At 45.2% G+C, this 25667-nt stretch overlaps 1 protein-coding gene across 2 annotated transcripts; it reads left to right on the forward strand.

Moving 5' to 3' along the window:
• The first annotated feature begins 27 nt into the window (after window positions 1-27).
• TADA3 (transcriptional adaptor 3) lies at window positions 28-25447 on the forward strand. 2 transcript variants are annotated; one of them, XM_033925998.1, is made up of 9 exons: window positions 28-609; window positions 9379-9612; window positions 12674-12924; window positions 15036-15141; window positions 15749-15890; window positions 16079-16182; window positions 16334-16443; window positions 18032-18217; window positions 23028-25447. In XM_033925998.1, the coding sequence occupies exons 2-9, from the start codon at window positions 9406-9408 to the stop codon at window positions 23218-23220; spliced, it is 1299 nt and encodes a 432-aa protein (XP_033781889.1). In that variant the 5' UTR covers window positions 28-609; window positions 9379-9405; the 3' UTR covers window positions 23221-25447. The 2 variants fall into 2 exon arrangements, with proteins under 2 accessions (XP_033781889.1, XP_033781890.1); XM_033925999.1 differs by having other exon boundaries at window positions 9382-9612.
• The last annotated feature ends 220 nt before the right edge of the window (window positions 25448-25667 follow it).

Genomic DNA, 25667 nt, shown 5'->3' on the forward strand with positions numbered 1-25667 from the left:
CCATATTCCTCCCGCCCGCAGGCAATCCGGCCGCTTATAGGACGCGGACCAAAGAGCCGCGCGCACCACTGCACCGCCTGCCACGATCGAAGCGGCCTCCGAGTTTTCTCCATATTAGGGAATGTGGAATGTGGGTCGGACCAAACTGACCCGCGTGCCGGGAGGGGACGAGGAGCACTTGTGCGGATAGGGGGATGGCTGAGAGGCGCTCGTCGCTGCCTTCGCGGAACTCAAAAGCTTTTTATGTGCACTCAAGTGAAAAGTATCCACCCACTTTTTGCAACGGGGCAATCTAGTTGTCCTGCGGCTCAGGAAACGCACATCGAACGCCCCTCGAACTGCGCCCCTCGTGCCACCTTCCCGCCACTTCCATTCACTCTGAGGGGGGAGCGGCTTGTTCCATGTGCGTCGGGGATGGGGCGGCCCGGGAGCAGGGTGCTGGCGGGGCGGAAGTGAAATTGTGCAGCAGCAGCAGCAGCGAGCGCGCCGCGGCCTTGCCCTCTCCCGCAGCGGGGGCTGGCTGAAGCCGCGGGGCGGAGGAGGAGCACCTGCTGTCGCTTTCCGGCATCACCTCAGCAGCCCAGGCCCGGGAGCGCGAGCTTGCACTGGGTAAGACCGCGCGGCTGCGAGAGGCAAGCGGGAACTCTCCGCAGCTTCCAGCCCTGCACGTTCCACCCCCCCCCCCCCCGGGTCACCTGCAGCCGGCGCGCCCCCGCTTGCTCCTTCTGCAGGGGAGGGGGAGCGCGTGCGTTTTCACTAGTGATCACTACAATAGTGATGTTGGATCACAAGAGCCAGCTCTGAGCAACTCCCTCATTGTAGCACATGGGGTTTCTATTGTGTCTGGGACCCAGAACCAGTTTGGGAAAAATGCTAACTTTGTGGGTGTTATTATGCAAACTATGACTGTCTCCAAGGGGGGGGGGTAATTTCTATTAAATTTTAGAGAGGGAGGGGGCAGATTCCCTCTGCCCTGCCTCCAACTAAATCAGGGATCTCAAAGTCCCTCCTTGAGGGCCGCAATCCAGTCGGGTTTTCAGGATTTCCCCAATGAATATGCATTGAAAGCAGTGCATGCAAATAGATTGCATGCATATTCATTGGGGAAATCCTGGAAACCCGACTGGATTGCGGCCCTCAAGGAGGGACTTTGAGACCCCTGAACTAAATGATGCACTTCCAAAACATAAAGAAAAAAACTGGATAGTTGGTTCATACGACAGTGAGATTCAATGACAGGTTTTACAAGGGGGTGCTGAAAAGTTCTCAGCCCAACCAACAACTTCCTAAATTCTGAGCATTACTTTGGCACTGTAGCTGAAAAGAGCGCTATTTTATTTTTGCAATGTGCCCGTTTTGCAAAAACATAATGCTATGTTTTTGACATTGTTTCAGATCATTGATTGAACCATGTCAATTGAAAGAGTGGAACTCGGAGCTGTCATGAAGTTCCTATTCCTGTGGACGAAAACTCCAAAGGAAATCCATGAACATAAGATGCAAACATCGAGTGGCAAATGCCCATCACACTCCACAGTGAAGTGGTGTGCGGGCTTTCAGCGGTGCAGATTTCGAGACTGAACATGCAGCAAGGTCTGGGAGGCCTCAAGCGGTGTCAACTCCTGAAACTACCCCAGACTGCAAGATGTTCAGAAAAGAAATAAAAACTATACGCTTCAAGAAATTCCTGAAACAGTCCTAACATCACATATATCGTCCTTCGCCACACTGAAACTACCTGACTTACTCTTTACCTCTCTAGAAATGACAAATGATCTTCCATTGTAACCCACCGTTTATAATTCTTTTGTAATCCGTCTTGAACCGCAAGGTAATGGCGGAATAGAAATCTCTAATGTAATGTAAATTGTTGACCTTGTCCATGACCTGATTTTGACAGATCAACAAATATTGGCTAAAACAATTGCTGACGCACTATAGTTATCCAGGGAATGTGTTGGGTGTATAATCCATGAGCAGCTGTATATGCATAAGCTGTCACGCAATTGGTTGTTCAAATGTTTAAATGCTGATAAGAACATAAGAACTGCCATCTCCGGATCAGACCTTCGGTCCATCAAGTCCGGCGATCCGCACACGCGGAGGCCCTGCCAGGTGTACACCTGGCGTAATTTATAGTCCACCATATCTTTATATGCCTCTCTTAAGGAGATATGCATCTAGTTTGCTCTTGAAGCCTAGGATGGTCGATTCCGCAATAATCTCCTCTGGGAGGGCATTCCAGGTGTCAACCACTCTCTGAGTGAAGCAGAACTTCCTGACATTAGTCCTGAACCTGTCTCCCCTTAGCTTCATTACATGTCCTCTAGTTCGTGTCAAATTGATGAGTAATGACATGGAGTGGACACTTCAAAGTTGAGTTTGCTGCATTTTTAGTGAGCTGGTGCCAACATTTTGGGATGACTAGTTACTGTTGATGAAACATGGTTATACTACTATGATCTTGAGACAAAACAACAGGTTCTCCAAGGCCAAGGACATTCAAGACCCAAAAGTCAGCAGGAAAGGTCGTGGCCATGGTATTTTGGGATGTCATAACTGACTGTCTTCCAAGGGGCCAAACAATTAATGCAGAATACTACTGTGCCGATTAGATGCATTGAAAGAAAAAAGGAGAGGGAAGCTGTGGAAAAGGACTTCTCTTTTTGCAAGACAATGCACCAGCTCACAAGGCTCGATGGATGTTTTGATGCAGTTGGGGTTTCAGTGCCTAGACAATCCATCCCACTCACCAGGTCATGCCCCATCTGACACTTTTTTGTTTCCAAACCTTAAAAAGAGTTTGAAAGAGTGACAATTTTTGAGTGATTTGGAGGTGATTGCAGCAACAGAGCAGTATTTCGGTGACCAGACATCAGAGTATTTTCTGAAAGGGTTACAGAAACTTCAGGCACAGTGTGCCAAGTGTGTTGAACTTAGGGGAGAATACGTGGAATACCTTCTAAGTTTCATGGCTCCACGTCATCCCCTTCTTGGTTGGGCTGAGAACTTTACAGCACCCTCTCGTATTGCAAGATGAGCAGGCCTTTACAAGGATAAATGAAATACGCTATACTGTAATTGTATTGAAATCCAGGTACTTCTGCAATTTCTTATGAGAACAGGAGATTTTTTTTTTTGCCTTTTTTTTCCTTTAACTTTCTTGGCATCAAGGCTGTTGATTTCATTTCTTATATTTGATATACTGCTAGCACATAAGTATTAAGCATCCATCTTTCAGCACATCAGGGTAGTTTGTTTTTAATTATTTTATTGCTCGACCTGTTGCCAGTGCCTTTGTGGCATATCAAGTCATTAATTCATTGACCATATAGAGCTGTGGTTCTCAACAATGTCCTGGGGACCCCCCAGCCAGTCGGGTTTTCAAGATATCCCTAATGAGAGAGATTTGCATACCTGTCACTTCCATTATATGCAAATCTCTCTCATGCATATTCATTAGGGATATCTTGAAAACCCGACTGGCTGGGGGGGGTCCCCAGGACAGGGTTGAAAAACACTGATATGGAGGTTCAGTTCTTTGGATTTCAGAGTGAAATAATCTGTGCGTAGTGGTTTGGATAGGCTGGAATGGGCTTGGAAAGCAGCTCCAGTAGTTGGACAGTACTGGATGTATGACCCAGAAATGTCAAACGGAGACATTTTCATCATGAATTTAAAAATGAGTGCGAGTGTTGGGCAGACTGAATGGACTATTCAGGTCTCTCTATCTGCTGCAATTTACTGTGTTACTATGAAGACTTTGAGTTGAGCTCCGCTTAATTTAGTCTACAATGTTAAGTTGTACCTGAAAGATAGTCCTGTAGTATCAGCCTGAGCTGTGAGGAGCGTGTGGCGCAGTGGTTGGATCTACAGCCTCAGCACCCTGGGGTTGTGGGTTCAAACCCCGCGCTGCTCCTTGTGACCCTGGGCAAGTCACTCAGTCCTCCATAGCCCCAGGTACGTTAGATATATTGTGAGCCCACCGGGACAGATAGGGAAAATGCTTGAGTACCTGATTGTAAAAACCGCTTAGATAACCTTGATAGGCGGTATATAAAATCCTAATAAACTTGAAACTTATCATAAATCGGGATCTGAAAAATATTGAGAGGAGTAAAACGAGCTGACGAAGATAAAAAGGGCCAGCAGTCTCTTCGGGGCTTTGGATTTTCTTTTACAATATAGAACAGTGGTCTCAGACTCAAACCCTTTGCACGGCCACATTTTGGATTTGTAGGTACTTGGAGGGCTTCAGAAAAAATAGGTAATGAATGACAATTTTGCATGAGGTAAAACTCTTTCTAGTTTGGCTAAGTCTTAATCATAATATTGTCATTTATAGCTAAAGAGACATATGATCAAGAAACTCTTTTATTTTACTTTTCTGACTATGATAAACATACCGAGGGCCTCAAAATAGTACTTGGCGGGCCGCGAGTTTGAGACCACTGGTATAGAAGGTTTAAAAAACAGATAAACGTATGTTGCAAGCAGATATACCAAATAAGCAGAGACAATACTCGCATGCCAAGTACATCAGCAATAGTACTAGTAAGAGAAGAAGCAGAGACAAGTGGTATTTGCAAGTGAGCCACAAAATCTGGTTGACGAAGGACAAGCTGGAGCTGCAGTTCCTCTGAATATAAGCATAAACGTGTTTGATTCAAGAACTCTTACAAAAGAAACTAACCAGAAAATGGAACAAGCAGTAAAAATAGGGGTGAGACTGAGGACCTGTCTTTCTCAATTCCCTAGAGCAGCATCTCTCAAACTGTGTGCCCTGAAGAGATTCCCGATGTGCCACGAGAGTTTTCAGGATTGTACTTTATTTTTAAAAATTGCCTTCGTAAGTATACACTAGAATAGATGACATGTACATCGTGTACACAATGGGTTTCTTAAATTATTTATTTACACATTACAAATTTTATATAAAAAATTCAGGAATATCCAATTACAACCAAAAACATAATCATTCAAAAGGAAATAAAATCATTCAATGCACAGGGCAGGAGTGTAGGACGATCGATCCTGCCCCGCGTCGCTGCTAGGCCACCAGGGAAGGTCAGGGAGGCAGGGATGGGTCAAAGCCGGCCCTGAAAGTTATCCACGATATTTCAATATTCGCAGGCCGGCTCTGCCCCAAACCCCCGTGAATATTAAGGGTCTGCTGTAGTTATCCTAACTTGAGAAACAAAGCAATCAAGGTTTTGTTATCGTTTGGATCTTTTTATCTTTGTGAACTTGGATTTTCAGCTCTGATAGAAAATAAAGAGAGAAAAAAAAAGAATGACCGCAGATAGTGGATGATAAAATATGTGTTTGCTTGTCGACTATCAAGCTGCGTTTTGAGTTAATCTGCACTCAAAAACAAGCACATCCATTGCATGAAGCAGTTCCTTCTACTTTAGTTTCACCATTGCTACAATTACCCATACATAGCTTAAAGAACTTTAAATAAATAACTCAAACTTACCCCTTCCTTTACAAAGCTGCGCTAGCGTTTTTAGCGCCGGCCACTAAACTTCTATGAGCTCCGATGCTCATAGAATTCCTATAAGCATCCGAGCCGTTGCTGCCACGGCCGGCATTAAAAACGCTAGCTTTGTAAAGGAGGGGGGGGGTTAATTTTTTTGTTGGCTTTGCAATTTTACAATTTCCGTTATAACGTGCCGCGAAAAGCATTTGCTTCGTTTAGTGTGGCCGAGCTAAAAAAAAAAAAAGTTTGAGAGACACTGCCCTAGAGATTCGGAAAATCAGCTGTTGGAAAGCTAGCTAACCCAGCAAAGCAGACCGTGTGCTGTTTCCTTATCACCTTTTCTCAACTTTCACTCAAAAATATTTTTCCCAAATTTTGTTTCCCCTTCCTTTTTTTTTTTTACAAAATCACGATAGCGTTTTTCAGTGCAGGCTGGCGCACTGAATATGCTGCTCCTGACGCTCATAGGAACGATACGAGCAAAGGGAGCAGCGTGGAGCATTCCGCACCCAGGCTTGCGCTAAAAATCGCTATCGCGGTTTTGTAAAAGATGTGTGTGGTGGGGGGGAACAAAATTAAATTGTCCGTCTGTTAGAGGAGGACGGTGATTATTTAACCCTTTAATTGGCAGATGGTTAAAACGGCTGCTTTACGTAACTTGATGTTTCTCCTCCTGATTGCCCCGGGATCGGTAGCATGGAATGTTGCTACTCTCTGGGTTTCTGCTGGCTACTTCTTGACCCAAGTGCCTCCGTAAAAAGGGAAACCAACCAAAACAAGAGACTTGTGGAGGGTGGATGTCCGGGATGAAGGCTTTAATGAAACAACCAAATACACGGAGAACATTTGGACCCAACACGGTCTGCGTTTCAGCACTGTCTTCCTCAGGGGTCCTATGGATAGAAATATGTAACGAATGGGTATGAAATGTATGAAAGTGGAATAAAGCTAGGTCCGAGTGACAACAAAGACTCGGCAAAGTGACTGGTGCCGTCATACATAATGGTGGATGATAGACTAGTAAGACTATGTGAGAAAAACATTGTGTTGGTGGGAACGTAGAGCACACCTTGTCAAAAGAGTATAGAGTATTGATACGAAGCACATATATATGTGGCCTGCATAACAATCGGGAGAAAAGGAACAATAGACATGAAAGTTAATAATACATATATATGCGAGCGGAGTGCCAACTCAAAGAAACAAACCAAACACCATTCAAAAAAGTAGGAGGGTAAATACCCTATAGGGCAGTGGCTCCCAACCCTATCCTGGAGGACCACCAGGCCAATCGGGTTTTCAGGTTACTCCTAATGAATATGCATGAGAGAGATTTGCATATAATGGAAGTGACAGGCATGCAAATCTCCTCCATACATATTCATTAGGGCTGTCCCGAAAACCCGACTGTCCTGGTGGTCCTCCAGGACAGGGTTGGGAACCACTGCCCTATAGGTCTGTAGGGCACTGAATATCGGCGGCCACCGATTGTGAGTCAGTCACGCGACGGTACCCTGTAGAGAATCGCGCTTCTGTGAAAGATGGACACCGGAAATGTAGGCCAGGTTTCTCGGACCTACATTTACGGTACCTATCTATACCATGAATCACGCCTGCGTAGGTGCTTTACAGGGCCTAACGCCACTTATCCCAGGACAAGCAGGCAGCATATTCTTAACGTATGGGTGACGTCACCGACGGAGCCCCGGTACGGACACTTTTTACTAGAAAGTTCTAGTTGGCCGCACCGCGCATGCGCGAGTGCCTTCCCGCCCGACGGAGGAGTGCGTGGTCCCCAGTTTCTTCGTTTCCGCGGAGCGAAGAAGTCGCATGTGTTTCAACGGCTGTTGAAATCATTTAGTTTGCCTTCCCGCTCGCGTATTTTTTCGATTTTCTTCTTTTTTTTTTTCCTTTAATTTTCTTTTCAAAAAAAAAAAACTCGTTGAGTTTTCTTTATTTTTTCGAGCCGGCCCCCGCGGGGCCTGTTGTCACCATCCAGGCCTCTGGCTTTGATTTTGCGGAGGCCGTGTTTCCCTTCATGCCCCCTCAACCGGGCTTCAAGAAGTGCCAGCGGTGTGCACGCCCGATCTCTCTCACCGACCCGCACAATTGGTGCCTGCAGTGCTTGGGTCCAGAGCATCGGGCTGACACCTGCACCCGCTGTGCTACGCTTCAAAAGCGCACTCTGAAAAATAGGCAGATCCAACAAAATATTTTGTTCGGTACCGGATCTGCCATGGAATCTGCTGCGACGTCGACGGCACCCCAAAAGTCGGCACCGACGACGTCGACACCACCGGACCCTTCCTCAGGGTCGTTGGGCCCAGGTAAGCCGGCTAAGAAGCCTTCCACTTCCCTCGAGCGCCCTCCTGCCACGGTTGCGACACTGGCCCTCCCGGCACCGCACCGACCCCGCAAACGCTCCGCTCTGATCTCGGTGAGTGCCTCATCATCGGCCTCCTCATCGCCGGAGCGTAGAGCGGCACCTTTGGTACCGAAGAAGAAAAAAGCGGTACCGGTGCCTCCCCTGGATGACCGCATCGCGGCCATACTCCAAACACAGTTACAGGAGCAGCTGCAGCAACAACTTCAACAACTGTTGCTGGCACCGCACCTTCCGGTACAGGACCGGTCCGAGCCTCGCACTGTCCCATCGGTGTCGACCCCCTCGGTACCGATTAATACCTCCATGCCGGTGCTCTTGGCTGAAACACCTACAGCGCATACCCGTGCTGCTGCCGACCCTGCCCGGTCCCGGGAACGACATCGGTCTTCCTCACCCGGTACCGCCTCGGTGCACTCAGGCAAATCTCTCTCAAAGACCCGCTATGTCGAGCCCTCTACACCGTTAGCCTCGCCCATAGTGGTGGTAAGCGCTGTAAAGTGCCCACATAGGTACGGTTTCAACGCCTTTTATTCAGGCAGGGTAGGCGCTTTAGTTTTGCCATTTCTCGCCATTTTAAACGGCGTTTCTCAATTAACCCTTTCAGGACCAAGGGACATATTTGTCCCATAACTTTAAAATCCTATAAATTTTGATTGGGATAGTCTACAGTTCTAAATTTGATATGTACGGATTCCATATGATACTGCCTTTATGTAAACAAACTGGTTCCGACATTCATTCATTAGCGTCGTTGCTAGATTGACGAGAAGATTCACTTGCCACACTGTCCATAAGCCAGAAGTGTGATTTTTTTAAATAAAAATAATGATATTTCACAAAAAAAATCAATTTTTTGGCATCTGCAAGCCCTTTTTACCATAAAAATGTCGTCAAAACCACAAAAATTGGCCTACGATCCTTATGGTCCTGAAAGGGTTAAGTTGGGCGCGGCCTAACTTGCGATGCACAGAATATCCCCCTGTGTTTTAAGGATACTGGGCTAAATGAACCACTGGTCTGACCCAGAATGGCTGTTTTTATGTTCTTATGTAATTATGTTTGTAAGTCTCTCAGACATAGCCCCCTCTTCTACGAAACCGCGCTAGCGTTTTTTAGCACGGAGTGCCGTGCTGCTCCCGACGCTCATTGAGTTCGTAGAAGAGGGGCATAGTCACTAATCAAATTAATCTGTGTGTGTATTTGTATCTGTATTTTTATTTATATCGCTTTATGTGTTCTGAAAAGTGAGCTCTATATGGGATTTCTTGTTGCTGTCAACAATCGCTCTTTGGATGGATTCCTGAAGGATAGGGGGATTGAGGGATACAGATAAGGGTAGATAAGAGTATGGAAAGAGTATAGATAAAAACAAGGGGGCTATAGGGCTAAATCAAGATAACATGACAAGTCATGGACCTGATGGGCCGCCGCGGGTGCGGACTGATGGGCACGATGGACCTCTGGTCTGACCCAGTGGAGGCAAATTCTTATGTTCTTTGTTTCTCTCCAGTAGGTTCATTGTTGTCACGATTGCATCATGAGCGAGTTGAAAGATTGCCCCTTGCAATTCCATGACTTTAAGTCTGTGGATCACTTAAAGGTGTGTCCTCGATACACGGCTGTGCTCTCGCGATCGGAAGATGACGGGATTGGGATCGAGGAGCTGGACACCCTGCAGCTTGAGCTGGAAACTCTACTGTCCTCCGCAAGCCGGAGGCTGCGGATCCTGGAAGCAGAGACGCAGGCGAGTGTGTCGGGGGTTATTTTTCATTAGGGTGGGGCGGGAGGGAAAAAAAGGCTGTTTGAGAGGTGTCAAGCCGTACACCAACCTAACTTTTTTAGGTCAGGGGAAGTAGCTGAAAAAAAAAAAACAAGTTGTGAAAAGCAGCGAGTTTGCCAAGGTGCTATTTATTTACCCCTTCCCCCTTTTACAAATCTGTAGCACGGTTTTTGGCAGCGGTAACAGCTCCGATGCTCATAGAATTCCTATGGCTGGCGCTAAAAACCACGCTAAGGGGTTTTTTTTAAAGGGGGAGGGGTGTTATATATTGGGATTTATTAACCACTTCTATGAAGAGATTCACCCAAGACAATATAAAGCAGGTACAGTTTTAACATAAAAGTTATGGTTTTGTTAACAGCATAAGAAAAGTAAATTGACCAAATATAAATACAATCAATGAGGTAAACTTGGAAACAGCAAATTTAAGGCTATAATAGGACTAACATAAGACTAGCCTTCCTGGGTTAGACCAATACTCCATCAAGCCCAGTAGCCCGTTCTCATGGTGGCCAGTCCAGGTCACTAGTACCTGGCCAAAATCCAAAGAGTAGCAACATTCCGGAACCCCAAAGAGTAACAAAAGATTCTAGAACTCCAAAGAGTATTGGGATTCCGGAACCCCAAAGAGTAACAACAGATTCTAGAACTCCAAAGAGTATTGGGATTCCGGAACCCCAAAGAGTAACAACAGATTCTAGAACCCCAAAGAGTATTGGGATTCCGGAACCCCAAAGAGTAACAACAGATTCTAGAACTCCAAAGAGTATTGGGATTCCGGAACCCCAAAGAGTAACAACAGATTCTAGAACTCCAAAGAGTATTGGGATTCCGGAACCCCAAAGAGTAACAACAGATTCTAGAACCCCAAAGAGTATCAAGATTTGGGGCAGAATCTCAAAGAGTAACAACAGATTCTAGAACCCCAAAGAGTATTGGGATTCCGGAACCCCAAAGAGTAACAACAGATTCTAGAACTCCAAAGAGTTTTGGGATTCCGGAACCCCAAAGAGTAACAACAGATTCTAGAACCCCAAAGAGTAACAACAGATTCTAGAACCCCAAAGAGTATCAAGATTTGGGGAAGAATCTCAAAGAGTAACAACAGATTCTAGAACCCCAAAGAGTATTGGGATTCCGGAACCCCAAAGAGTAACAACAGATTCTAGAACTCCAAAGAGTATTGGGATTCCGGAACCCCAAAGAGTAACAACAGATTCTAGAACCCCAAAGAGTATCAAGGTTTGGGGCAGAATCTCAAAGAATAACAAAAGATTCTAGAACTCCAAAGAGTATCAAGATTTGAGGCAGAATCTCAAAGAGTAACAACATTCCGGAACCCCAAAGAGTAACAAAAGATTCTAGAACCCCATACTTGGACTTTGATTATGGACAAAATGGTATCATTGCTATAAGCTTACCAAGGGGGGTGGGGGGGCTGTTGGATAGGGGGGATCTCCTGAAGAAACAACAGGGAGTCTCTCTTGGAGTGCTCAGGTTTAGGGGGCTAGGGGTGGGGATATGGGGTTTATTGTTGTGCTGTTCTGCAGTGTCTTTTGTACATTCTTGGTTTGCTGATTGTTTTCTTGGTACAGAGGTGCCTCGCATAACGGACGCCTCGCACAGCGAACGCTGCGCACAACGAACTTCTTGTCTTGATTCGTACAACGGACTTCGTTTCACACAACGAAGTCGCCCGAGCTGCATCCTTCCGCGCAGTGTGCGTGACGCTACCGGCTACCATCCTCCTCCTCCATCAACCAAATGGGAAGTTACATCATGAGGGGAGAGGAAGGAGGAAGGAAGCCGTTGGCAGCATACGCACTGTTAGAGCCCCGTGGCTTGTGTTAAAGTTGTTTACAGACTTCAACAGCAGCGGGAGAAAGCAGTCGCCAGCCCTGTTTCGCCGATCGAGGGGGGGCCCTGTTTCGCCGATCGAGGGGGGGCCCTGTTTCGCCGATCGAGGGGGGGCCCTGTTTCACCGATTGAGGGGGGGTGCCTGGTGTTGCCGATCACTGCGGGGGGGGGGGGCTTTGGCAGAGGTGGGAGAAAGCAGTAAATGAGTGGAAGTTGGCAGGCCTGGGGATGGAAGGGCAGTCGAAATACGGTATGTTGGAGCAGGGGATGAGAGGGAGGGAGAGAAGGGGAAATATTGGACAAGGGCAGAAGGGATGCTAAATCATAGGGTGACAGGCAGAGAGAACAACAGGAAAAAGAGTGGAAGCAATCTTGAACCCTGAGGGTGAGGGAAGAGAGAGGTGGTGAGATGATTGATCATGGGGAGAGGGACAAAAGGGAATAGAGATGGGATAGGAAGATAGTGGAAGTAAAAGGACAGGGAGATGTATGTTTTTAGATGTATCTAAATAAAAATAATAACAAAAAATTTATCTTTTTTTATGTCATCTTAGCATATTTTATGCTACAGAACGAATTATTTTTTTTAACATGTATTGTTATGGGAAAACGCGTTTCACATAACGAACTTTTCGCATAACAAACTTGCTCCTGGAACCAATTAAGTTCGTTGTGTGAGGCACCACTGTATACTTGCTGTTTTTGCATTTATGCTTTGACCGGTGTCCATGTTTGCTGTTTTCTATTTTCAAAATTTTCAATAAAAATTTAATAATAATAAAAAAAAAAAGATTCTAGAACCCCAAAGAGTATCAGGATTCCAGGTAGAATCTCAAAGAATAGCAAGATTCCGGAACCCCAAAGAATGGCAACATTCCATGTTACTGATCCAGGGCAAGCAGTGGCTTCCCTCATGTCTGTCTCAACAGCGGACTATGGACTTTTCTTCCAGGAATTTTCCCAAACCTTTTTTTTAAAACCAGCTATGTTAACCGCCCTTACCATGTTGTCTGGCAATGTGTTTGGAAATATTTTCATATCTCCCAGAAAGCATAGGAGAGGTTGCTGCTCTTAAGTTCTGCATTTCATTAGTTGCATTGTGTCGTGAACACGTCAAGCCGTCATTCAAGTTATATGTTTAATGCTTTTTCTCTCCTTGTTCTTCCAGATCCTGACAGACTGGCAGGATAAGAAAGGCGACAGGCGATTCCTGAAATTGGGCAAAGAGCATGAACTGGGTACCCCGGTCAAACACAGCAAACCCAAAAAGCAGAAATTAGATGGGAAGGGAGGTCATGGAACCGGTCCTGGCCCAGGAAGGCCCAAATCTAAAAACCTGCAGCCTAAGATCCCAGAGTATGAATTCACAGATGAGCCCATTGATGTTCCCCGAATCCCCAAAAATGATGCTCCTAATAGGTAAGCAACTTGGCAAGCAAGCTGACATCACATACTAAGGCACCATCGTGGCTTACAGTAAGATTCAATGATTAAAACTCTATTAGGAACATAAGAGTTGCCATACTGGGACAGACTGAAGGTCCATCATAGAGAATGACATGGGACAAATTTTTCCCCATCCCCGTGGGAACTCATTTTCCTGTCTCATCCCCACGAGTTCTTTTCCTGTCTCTGCCTCATTCCTGCAAGCTCCGTCCTCATCCGCACAAGCCTCAAACCATTTAAAATCATAAGTAGCAACATTCCAGAGCTCAGATTGTGATGTCATAATGCCTCATTCCACCAATGCCTAAGCTCCGTCCTCATCTGCACAAGCCTCAAACACTTTCAAATCATAAGTCGCAACATTCTAGAGCTCAGATTGTGATGTCATAATGCCTCATTCCACCAATGCCTAAGCTCCGTCCTCATCTGCACAAGCCTCAAACACTTTCAAATCATAAGTCGCAACATTCTAGAGCTGAGATTGTGATGTCATAATGCCTTATTCCACCAATGCCCAAGCTCCGTCCTCATCTGACTTTAAAATAATAAGTAGCAACATAAGTGTTCGAGGCTTGTGTGGTTAAGGCAGAGCTTACAGGAATGGGGGCAGGGACAAAACTCACGGGGACGGGATGGGTAATTAGCGTTCCAACGGGGACAAATTTGTCCCCGTGTCATTTTCTAATCCATCAAGCCCAGTATCCCATTTCCAACCGGCTAATCCAGGTCATAAGTACTTGGTAAAATCCCAAAAAGTAAACCAGATTTGTTCTAGAAACAAGAAGTGGATTTTCCCAAGTCCATCTTGATAATGGCTTTTGGACTTTTCTTGTTCAGATAATTTCCTAACGTTTTAAAACCCTGCTAAGCTAACTGCTTTCACTGCATTCTCTGGCAGCAAATTTGAGAGCTTTAATACAACACTTCTTCCTGTGTCTGTGTTTCATAAGATGCTGGTAGAAAGTCGAGGAAGAGTGGTGAGTTTTACAACAGATAATGGAGGGTATGGCTAAGCGATTTGTCAATGAAGCAGATCAGGACAGAGAGTCGAGCCTGCTCGCAAAACGCCAAGAATGAATACGCTGTGGCTACTGAGTTTTGGGGACTTATATGGGAAGTTGGGCTTCAAGCCGTGCTTAGATTTCATGATCATGTTTATGCATTCTCTCTATTTTGAACGGTATAGTTTATACACTTTTTCAGTTGCTCTGCTTGGAGCACCTACAGAGTGAGCATGTAAGCAAGTTTGAAATCACATTATGACCTTTTTTTTTTTTTTTTTTTTTTTATCACTGTTCTAGGTATTCAGTTTGGAAACTGATCCCCAGTCTGTTCAAAGTAAAAAATGGAAATAGGCATATAAGGTCTCATCTCGACAGAAGTTCTCAAAAATTAAAACTTACATTTTCCCTCTCTTAGTGGTAAAAACAGAACCTTCACGAGATTTACTCTTTTTTTTTTTGCTTATAAATTAACCAAATTCTGGAATGCTTTACACTAAGAAGTTTAGGCCCCTTTGCTTTATTCCAGAAAGCTCTGAAAACCTTCTTGTTTGCTAAACATTTTGGAAACTAACTACTCTAGTCTACTTTTTCTTGACAAGTTTATGTATTATGCATTACATTACTTTAAACCAGGGGTCTCAAAGTCCCTCCTTGAGGGCAGCAATCCAGTCGGGTTTTCAGGATTTCCCCAATGAATATGCATGAGATCTATGTGCATGCACTGCTTTCAATGCATATTCATTGGGGAAATCCTGAAAACCCGACTGGATTGCGGCCCTCAAGGAGGGACTTTGAGATCCCTGCTTTAAACCGAGTCGAGCTCCTTTTAGTTGACCCGGTCTATAAAATTAAGTTTTAGTTTAAGGAAAGAGGGAAGATATCCAGGGTTAGAGCTCTCTGGCCGGTACATTGTATCTTGGTTGCCAGAGCAAAAGGGATTAGTCTTACCAGTAGAGGTGGGCTTTGACTGTTTCCTAATGAGCCCGACTTGTCGTTCATTGCTGCTCTCTTTGCTCCAACTTTTCACGAAATGCCTCAGTTGGAAGATGCTTAGTGCTGTGTGTCTGTTTGGGACCTCAGGTTTTGGGCCTCAGTGGAGCCGTACTGTGCCGATATCACCAACGAAGAGATCCGAACGGTAGAGGATCTTCTGAAGCCTCCGGACGATGAGGCTGAACATTATAAGGTAAAAAAAAAAAAATCAGCTTGCAGATATCAAGGGGTGCATTCATGTCTAATCTCTTCTATAAAAGAGATGAAGGGAATGCTGTTCCTGGTTTTCATTTATTTTAATGTTTCTTCTATTCCCCGTGTGTCTCCTGAAAAATATAGGACTCCTTAGCTAATTACACTTCCCCCCTCTGTATTCGCGGGGGTTAGGGGCAGAGCCGGCCCGTGAATATTAAAAAAAACACGAATAATATTCACGGGCCAGTTCTGCCTCTAACCCCTGCTTCCCCAGCTATTTTAAGCCCTGAAAGCCCCCCCCCTTAAGCCTTACCTGGTAGTCTAGCGGGTTTTCGGGGCAGGAGCGATCTTCCCTCGCTCCTGTCCCATGCAGATCGCTCACAGGAAATGACTGCCTTGATCTCCCATAGTCTCTCGAGCCATTTCCTGTGAGCGATCTGCACAGGGCAGGAGCGTAGGAAGATCGCTCCAGCCCCGAAAACCCGCTAGACCACCAGGTAAGGCTTTTTTTGGTTTAAAATCGCGAATAAGCGAATCCGTAGATACGGAATTCACGAATATGGAGGGGGAAGTGTAATAGTGATGGAGATTCCATGTTCTTCTAGATCCCACCTTTGGGGAAGCACTACTCCTTGCGATGGGCTCAGGAGGATCTTTTGGAGGAGCAGAAGGATGGGGCCCGGGCAGCTGCTGCAGCTGAGAAGAAGAAGGGCCTGATGGGACCATTGACCGAGCTGGACACTAAAGGTACCGTCACTGTGCCGGAAGCACAGAAACCAGATTACCGAAAAGGAATGAATTTGACAGTGGTGTGCGAGCAAAGGCACTTCAGAATATGCCCCTCTGCCTTGCTTCCCACCAGTGGTTTTTATATTTAGCGTAGAGGATAGTGCAGTCTTTCCGTGTTTGCAGGTGTCGCCATCTTTTCTTTCTAGAGGTGGACGCCCTTCTGAAGAAATCGGACCCCCAGCATGACCAGCCAGACGACGGCTGCCCCTTTGGGCCTCTAACACAGCGTCTTCTACAGGCTTTGGTTGAGGTGCGTCATGAAAGACTGCTCAGCTAACGTTTTGACCTCAAGATTCCCGTAGATCTTAATGGATACCTGATTTGCTTTTCGCCAACAGTTCCACTCGCCTTACTGCAGTTTAATTCCCCAACTCTTTGCTTTCTGTTCTCTACTTGATCAGGAGAATATTATATCCCCAGTCGAGGACTCTTCGATCCCAGAAATATCCGGCAAGGAATCGGGAGTGGATGGGGCCAGCACGTCTCCTCGAAGCCAGACCAAGCCTTTCAGGTGAGGGTCAAAGTGGAGGTATCTAGTGTCCTCGAATGTACCATTGGGACCGATTTGGCTGTCGAGTGTGCCTTCTCATATCTGGGGACGTGCTTGAGCTCCCCCTGTCAAGGACCGGATGGTTTGATTTCTGCCCTTTGACCTTTTCCAGAATAGCTTTTAACAGTAACTTGGAGAGACCACTTTCTTCAGTAATGCTTTATTGGTAAGCTCTTGCAATGAATCCTCTGAAACAGTGTTGCCCGGGATAGAAGGTTTTAAGTGCCAAAATAAATAGCAAAGGCAACTAAAAAAATTAGTTGAGATGTTGCTGATTTGCTTTTTTAAGCATTGTGCCATATCTTAAACAATTAACTTCCTGTGGAAAGTGATGGGTTCGTCTTACGCAGAATGCATATTAGAGAGCGTTTTAATAAAAAAATTTTTAAAAAAACCGATTCTGTAGGAAACTAGGTTGTGCTAACTTTTATGTCAAATATATTTTATTGAGCTCAACAAAACTGGAAAACAAGCTCACTTTTTGGTAAATACGATCCCACCATTCCCACCTTCTCAACCTTAATCCGCCTAGTACCCGAAATGTCAAGTACATGATAATGGGCTGACCAGGAACAAGTAACAGCAAAAATACACCAAGCAAATAGAACAAGCTCATTATAGACTCAAATAACAACCACCCCCACCCCCCAGTCCTCCTTCAAGTCCAACCCAAAAGATGGGTTCATAGACAACGGCGCGAACGACAAAGGCGCGCCCAGACAATTGAGCGCAGCGCGGAGGCGCGCGCCGCTCAAACTTACTGTTTTTAGGGGCTCCGACGGGGGGTTTTGTTGGGGAACCCCCCCACTTTACTTAATAGACATCGCGCCGGCGTTATGGGGGGTTGTAACCCTCCACATTTTACTGTAAACTTAACTTTTTCCCTAAAAACGGAAAAAGTGAAATTTTCAGTAAAATGGGGGGGTTACAACCCCCCAAACCCCCCCCAACGCGGCGCGATGTCTACTAAGTAAAGTGGGGAAAAGTGAAATTTTCAGTAAAATGTGGGGGGTTACAACCCCCCAAACCCCCCCCCACGCCCCCCCGTCGGAGCCCTAAAAACAGTAAGTTTGAGCGGCGTGCGCCTCCGCGCTGCGCTCAATTGTCTGGGCGCGCCTTTGTCCCGGTGCGCTTTTGACCTGACACCAACAGATGCCAATCAGGGAGGAGATGCATAGCGTCCCAAAGAAAGCAACAGAGCAACAGTTCACTAAGCGACTATGAGCCACTGGGGTCATAGTGTTCCAAAAAGGCTCCCATGTATGTTGAAATGTGCATAGAGGTATTGTGCTAATTTTTAAAGAATCGGAGGAAAGATGTAGCAGCTCCCGGGAACCCCTTCAGATGAAGGGAATAATCTCATTGCCTTTTTATGTTGGTCCGTTGGGACAATCGGTGCGACCCCCCCCCTAATGTCGTTTGGTCTTGCCACTCAAACATCTCTTTCTGCCGCTTCCCAGTCTTGACAAGAGCAAACGTGACGATTGTTCTCATGCTGTCATTCATGGTGGATGATTTCTTCTTTTTTTGGTTTGTTTTTTTTTTGCAGTGTCCCGCACACTAAATCCTTGGAGAGTCGGATCAAAGAGGAGCTGGTCGCTCAGGGTTTGCTGGAATCTGAGGACCGCCCAGCAGAGGATTCAGAGGATGAAGTCTTAGCTGAGCTTCGAAAGAGGCAGGCGGAGCTGAAAGCGCTCAGTGCTCATAATCGTGCAAAGAAACAGGAGCTGCTTAGGTGAGTTGGGCTCAAACTGAAAGAAACAAAGACTCCCAAGATGGTGAAATCGCATCTGCGCATTACCTGAAACTGCTGGAATGTATACTGCCTTTTAGTGGTTACACATTCAAAGCTTTACATATATACAGGCAGTCCCCGGATTAAGAACGAGTTCTGTGTTGTTTTAAACCATTCTTAACTCGGATCCTGTACAGTACACAATCTATAAAAACATTAAAGAAGCAGGCCTGAAAATACAAAGTGCTGTAGTTTTAAATAGAAAGAAAATACAGGAGGTTTACACTTACACCAGAAGAGGAAGCTGTTCTGTACTGGTGAAGGGGAGGAGTTGAAAGATACAAGTGACACCCTTCAGCTTCAGTATGGAATCCTAAATCTCTGTAACGGAAATGCGAATATCTTGTTTACTTTTTCCAAATATACTAGCACTAAGGGGGGACATGAGATGAAGCTACTAAGTAGTAGATTTAAAACAAACTGGAGAAAATATTTCTTCACTCGTGTAATTAAACTCTAAAACTCATTGCCAGAGAATGTGGTGAAAGCAATTAGCTTATCAAGGTTTAAAAAAGGTTTAGATCATTTTCTAAAAGAAAGTCCATAAGCCATTATTAAGAAAGACTTGTGGAAATCCACTGTTTATCCTAGGATAAGCAGCATAAAATCTGTTTTACTCTTTGGGTTGGCCACTGTCAGAAACAGGATACTGGGCTTGATGGACTTTGCCTGTCCCAGTAAGACAATTCTTATGTTACGTTCTTATGTTCTTCATCCGTCCCAATGTTCCTTCACCACCACATCCAACATTTCTCCCTCTCATCTCTCTCTTCCCCATGCATCTGTACCTCGCGCCTCTCCCACCTCCATGTCCAATATTTCTCTCTTCTTCCCTATGCCCAACAATTCTCCTTTTCTATTCCCTCCCCACCTTAGCATCTCTTTCCCTCACTCGCATTCTATGTCCCAAGTTCATGCTCCCTCCTTTCTTCCTTCCATCCTTTGAAGTTTGTGCTCCCTCCCTTCCTTCTGTGTCCCAACGTGATCCTGCTTCTCCCTTCCTGGGCCAACGCGCCCCCTCTTCCTCCCTTCCATGTTCCAATGCGCCCCTCGTCGTACTTCCCTCCATTCTGTGTCTCAAATTCATGCCTCCCTCTCGCGGGTGTTTACTTCCTCCCAGCCACGCTGCTCTTAGCAAAGCTGCAGCCTCGGTTCCTACACGAGGCCTGCTGCTGACCTGGAAGCCTTCCCTCTGACAGCATGAGGACATATAACATGTAATGTCAAACAACAGAAGAACAAGCGGGGAGTGGGAAAGACCACATCAACCTTGGGGAAAGGGAAGTTGAGGGCTTTGCAGATGCTTATCAACTCTGCTGCAAGATTAATCACAGGGGTTTCAAGGATTACTCGTATAACTCCTGGGTTGGAAAAATTGCACTGGCTACCCATACAACAAAGAGTGCAGTTTAAGATTCTTGCGATTATCCATCAGACATTGTATCATGCTTTTCCAAAGATTTTACAAGAATTCTTTGAGATTTATAAACCAAGAAGAGAACTTAGATCTGTAAATGGGATGAAATTAAGTTTCGAGGGAAGAATATTGATTATGCAGGTTAGGATTGGAGCATCAATGATGTCTGTGGCTGGTGTAGAACTGTGCAACATCCTGCCTGGTATCCTACGATTCTGTATTGGGAAGATAAATTTTAAGAAAATGCTGAAAATGCAATTATTTACTAATGCTTTTCTATGCTGATGCTTATTTCATCTGAAAATACCTTCATCAGAATATTCTGACTGTAATGTTTGATTTAAAGCTTGTTTGCATTTCTGACGTATTTGATTTGTTCTGCCTGTATATGTTGATTGGTATTGTCATTACCATGGCATGGATCATTTGATCCAATGCTTTTTTGGCTCCTTAATTGCTGAATTTTTATTTGATTTCGTATATTGACATTTTATATTGGGGAAGGGGTGATGTTAATGATATTGTCTAGTCATGTCTATGCTACATGTAGAAAACACAGGGAAAGTAAGATTTTATGTATATGATATGAAAACCACATAGTTATATGCAGTATATAAATTTTTAAATAATCAATTCACAATAATAATACACATAAATTCACTTCATAATTCACATTAAAAAAGTCCAAATGATTGAAAGTCCTGGTTAGAAATGATGTCACCGTGTTTCGGCCTCCGAAGGGAGGCCTTCCTCAGGGGTGTAGTATATAGGTCTAAAACAGGGTAGGCAATTCCGGTCCTCGAGAGCCGGAGCCAGGTCAGGTTTTCAGGATATTCACAATAAATATGCAGGAGATAGATTTGCATCTCAAGGAGGCAGTGCACGCAAATCCATCTCATACATATTCATGGTGGATATCCTGAAAACCTGACCTGGCTCCGGCTGTCGTGGACCAGAATTGCCTATCCCTGGTCTAAGAGAATATATTGAAGGACAAGAATGTATACATGAAAATACACTCAAAAAAGTGAATTACCAAAATATAAATTAAAGGATCAAATCAAGCGCTTATTGCTACACAGATATATAATAAAACCGTATCTGTAAAAAGGGGGACATGACCCACATTTAAAACACATTTCATAAAAATATCCAGTTAAACCTCGGTTTGCGAGTGTTTTGCAAGACGAGCAAATCGTGCCTCGCAAACCAAGAGTTGAGTCAATTTGCGAGCCCCCACCCCTGAGAACTGGCATCGCCCAACCACCCAAACCCTTACCGCGATCTGGCACCGGCACGCACCACAAACCCACAGGATGTGCCGGTCCTCAGATGCTCAAGGCCCAGCCCAGCAAAGATCAGCCGCAAGCAGCAGGCCCCACCGGCACGTCCTGTGGGTTGGTGCTGCGTGCCGGTGCCAGATCGCAGTAAGGGTTCGGGCTGGCGATGCTGGATTTTGGGGGTGGGGGCTCACGGGGGGGGGAGGCGAAGCTGGTTCTCGGGGCGGGGTGGAAGCGCGCCAGTGGCCTCGGGGGTGGGGTCTTTTTGGGATGTGGAACCAATCATCCGAGTTTCCCTTACTTGCTAAGGGGAAACTCGCTTTGATATATGAGCACTTTGGTTTATGAGTATGCTTCTGGAAAGAATTAGGCTCACAAACCATAGTTCCACTGTATATTAAAATATATATATATATGTATATGTACTGTTTCATAAAGGGGGGTATGTGTAATTAAAAAAGCAAGCAAAATAATAGGAATATCAAAACAGGCAAATGTCATAAGTAAAACCATATACAGTCAAACCTTGGTTTGCGAGCATAATTCGCTCCGGATGCATGCTTGTAATCCAAAGCACTCTTATATCAAAGCGAATTTCCCCATAGGAAATAATGGAATCTCAGACAATTTGTTCCACAACCCCAAAACTTTAATGCAAAATACAGTCAAACCTTGGTTTAAGAGCATAATTCGTTCCAAAAACATGCATATAATCCCAAAAAACTCATATATCAAAGCGTATTTATCCATAAGAAATAATGGAAACTCAGACGATTCGTTCTGCAACCCCAAAACTTTAATACAAAATACTATACGTACTTGTATTGCAAAACATCTCTCATTTAGAACAGTCGCTGCACTCCCGCAGTGTCAGAGAGAGAAGAACCACCTAAAAACAGATTTGTTCCTAAAGTACTTAGGCAGCTACAGTGAACAATTTTTCCCCCACAATAACTGACCGCTAAATCTTCAATCTGTAACTTTTAATCATTGTAAACCGCATAGAACTTCACAGTCCTGCGGTATATAACTTGGTTTGCAAGACAAGCATTTGCTTGTATATCAAGTCAAAATTGAATAAAATGTTTTGCTTGTCTTGCAATCCAAGGTTTTACTGTATAGTAAAATTAAAGACCATGAGCATGAAAGTAAAATACATAAAAAGTTAAAATGACGGCAAAAACACATTTAAATTGAGTACTATTGACTTGTAAAATAAATGCCAAAAACAAATAAAACAAGCCAACAGAGCATAAAATTAGCATAAATGTACGCACATTAATATGCATAGAGACAAACTCGTGAAATGTCAAGTCATCAAACATTTTTAACAATACAGTATAATCTCGTTATAACAGACTCGCTTATAACGGAACCCCGCCTATAGCAGACGAGGTCCGCTGGTCCTGGCCGTGCGCCATTATGAACATGCAGAAAATCACTGCATGTAGCGGACTCGCATATAACGGGCAACTATTTTGGTCCCCAGAGCCGCTTTTAGCTGTAGTTTTCTTCGGCTATAACGGACATGCACGCTCCGCCTACAAGGCGCGTGGCGTGCCAGTGATATAGTATCAAAACGCAGCCCAGAAGAAAATGATAGTATTTTTCTTTCCAGTACAGTACGACATCTTTTAGTGTTCTGGTTTTGCAATCGTTTCGTGCCATACCAATGTTTTACTGAGTTTTGTTCTTGATGTTGCCGATATGCTTGTGCAGTGACTGTTGTTCATTGTTTGAACGTTGTTTCAAGTTGCCCTAAATAAAGTTTTATAAAAATGCAACTCTGGATATAAGGACTGTTTTTCCAGGTCCCTTGAAGTCCATTCTAATGAGATTATACTGTAACGTGTCCCTATAAAACTCACGGGGACAGGATGAGGAAGTTGAGTTCCTGCGGGAACAGGAGCAAATTTGTCCCCGTGTCATAGTATAAAGCCTGGGTGTGCTGTTTGGACAGAGGGAGACAATGTGGGCCTGTTATGGAGCGCTGCTCTAGTGTTTGCCATTTGTCGTATCTTGTATAGTAAAGCTGAGCTGTTCCTTGTTGCAGACTAGCTAAAGAAGAGATGAACAAGCAGGAGCTGCGCCAGCGGGTGCGGATGGCGGATAACGAAGTCATGGACGCCTTCCGAAAGATCATGGCTGCACGGCAGAAGAAGAGGACGCCAACCAAGAAGGAGAAGGAGCAGGCCTGGAAGACGCTGAAGGAACGGGAGAGTATCCGGAAGCTGCTGGATGGTTAACGGAGTCGGCACAGGAGCCCTGGCCAGACGCAATGTAAGGTTTCATCCGAGCCCAAGTCATTCCTAGCCAGGCTTCTTTTATTTTTTAGCCAATGTCTTCAGGTTTTCTGGCCTTTCCTTCAGACATATTTGAACTTGATTTTCCCTCTGGCACAGAGACACCAGGGAGGGTGGGGCAAACAGAAGATTGAAGCTTTAACGCTGTCCGTGAGGTCACAGACTTGAAGAGGCCTGAGTGGAAGATGGCGTCAGCAGGAACTTGAGAAGGGTTTTATTCTGCAAAAGTTTTGCTGGGACAGGAAGTTCCCTGCATTTCCAAAGTGTTCTTCCGATGTGTTTACTGATACATGAATAACTCGAAAAGCCTTCGGAGGATGCTGGTGTATGAGTTTGTCCTTCCTCTGTACTTTTCCATACTCTGACCACCGTCTTCCCTTAGGAGGTTTCATCTCTGCTTTCTGGGATCTGCAAGGCTGGCGATTTGCCCCTGAAGCGTGTTTGGGGGCTTCACAAATGTCCAGGGCACCTCTGTGGAGGTGGTTGCGGGAGGCAGGTGATACCGAAATGCTGAAGCCAGTTGTGGCACACCTCTGCCCCAGAAAGTAGGTGACAAATAGCCAGGTACCACTAAGACTGAACTACGGAGAGACAATTTTGTAGCTGTTGCCGGCTGTACCTGGCCTTGGTGCTGTCAAGCTGACTTCAGTTCTCTCCAGGGTCTGTTTTTAGGAAGGAAGAATGAATGAATGAATTTTGTGTGCTACCCAAGGCTCACTTGTAACCGTGCTGTTTTTAAACTAGATGTTCCTTTTTATACTTAAGACCTGTGAAATTTGGATTTTTTTTTATTTCAGAGGTTCATTTACAGTTGAGGGGAGGGAGAGATGGTCTTAGAGGGTGGGAATTATTTCTCCAGAGGGGGAGAGATGCTGACAGCTATTAGTTTTGGGGTGCATTAATATTTCCTCAGTGAAATGGTGGCAATGCTTATTTCTATGTCAACTAACCCGTCACATAACCTAAAAGTGAAATTTGGGGGGTGAGGGGAGCTGATGGATAGCACGGGCGGGCACTTTTCCTTCTCTGTGCCCACTCCTGTCCCCCCAAATTAAAATACCTTATCTGGCAGGGAGCCCCACCCCCCCAGCTGAAGAAATAAGGAGCATGCCCTTTGACTTGCCAAATTGGTACTAGGTATGCAAGGGCTTGCAAGAACTAAGTATATCATGATACCGACGGCAATGGCAGCCACAGTAGCCGATTTAAGACAGGGTCTGGATTTCTGTAGGATCCTTGCTAGCTTCATAAATGGTGCACCCAGCCACTGAGGGTGGGCCTATGGCCAAAGTGGAGGGGCTCAGGATCGCCTGCGGTTACACCGCTGCAACCAACGCAATGTTAAAATGGACCCCTACTCCAAAGAGCTTATGATGGACGTGGAAAGGGCGAAAGACACCACGCTGCCCTTTTGAGTCCAAGCCCAAAATCAAAAGAGGATGGTGAAAGCAACCGGTTGCCAGAGCGCCTCTTTGTCCAGCCATTTGCTCTGCTGAAGGGGGTACCCAGGAAAACCAGGAGACGGATTGGGGGTAGGCAAAACAGGATTTTGGTCTTTTGCTTCTCAGCTCTTTACGCTGACCTGCTAGGCCACTTTATGCTCTGGTACAGAACGGAGTGACGTGGAAAGGAAATTATGTGAAAAACTGTAGGACTGAGGATAAAGGTAATTGGGACTTCAGAAAGTATAGGCAGCAAGCTGAAAAGAAAGAACTGTTCTGTTGACTTGAAGCAGAGATGTTGCCTGAAAAGAGCCACATCCACTTCAATGTGGTATCATCCTTTGTTTTCAGATCTTGCAACTCTGACACAAGGGTCTCTCCCTCCATGAAGACTTGCTGGCCCAAGCAAGTGCGATATCCAGGAAGTTGTTAGTTATTCAGGGCTAGGTGGGGTTTGGTTTTTGGGGGGGGTTTGTTTTTTTTTTCTACGTAATGACGCCATTCTGGGATTTCACTTTCTACGAGAGTGAGGTTCTAGCGGGTGACTCGGCAAGAGTCATCGCTGTGTTTGAATTTTACATTTCCGTTTCATGGCTGCCTATAATCACTCCTGTGACCAGAAGAGAGAAACTGTTTGAGCTTCTCCTGTCTGTTACCTTTCTTCCTTCTCCAACTTTCTGGCTGCTGTGTTGATTGTAATAAAGTATTAACTTCAAACTGTGCAGAAATCCCTGGCACTTTTTATACTTTAACAAAATGATTGTCCAAGAAAGCGTAAGTGGGTTTTCTTTTGCTTTCTTAGGCTGGTGATCCATGGAAAATTGCAGCTATGTTGTTCTGTGTTTTTCCGGCATGATCTGCCTTGGTATTAGGCATTAAGATCGTTCCCTAACCTCCAGGCGCAACTAGGCGCAAAACCCTGTTTCCCAGAGCTCATCTGTCCTCTTC

This window comes from Geotrypetes seraphini, chromosome 17 (assembly GCF_902459505.1).
Source record: "Geotrypetes seraphini chromosome 17, aGeoSer1.1, whole genome shotgun sequence".
Taxonomy (NCBI): domain Eukaryota; kingdom Metazoa; phylum Chordata; class Amphibia; order Gymnophiona; family Dermophiidae; genus Geotrypetes; species Geotrypetes seraphini.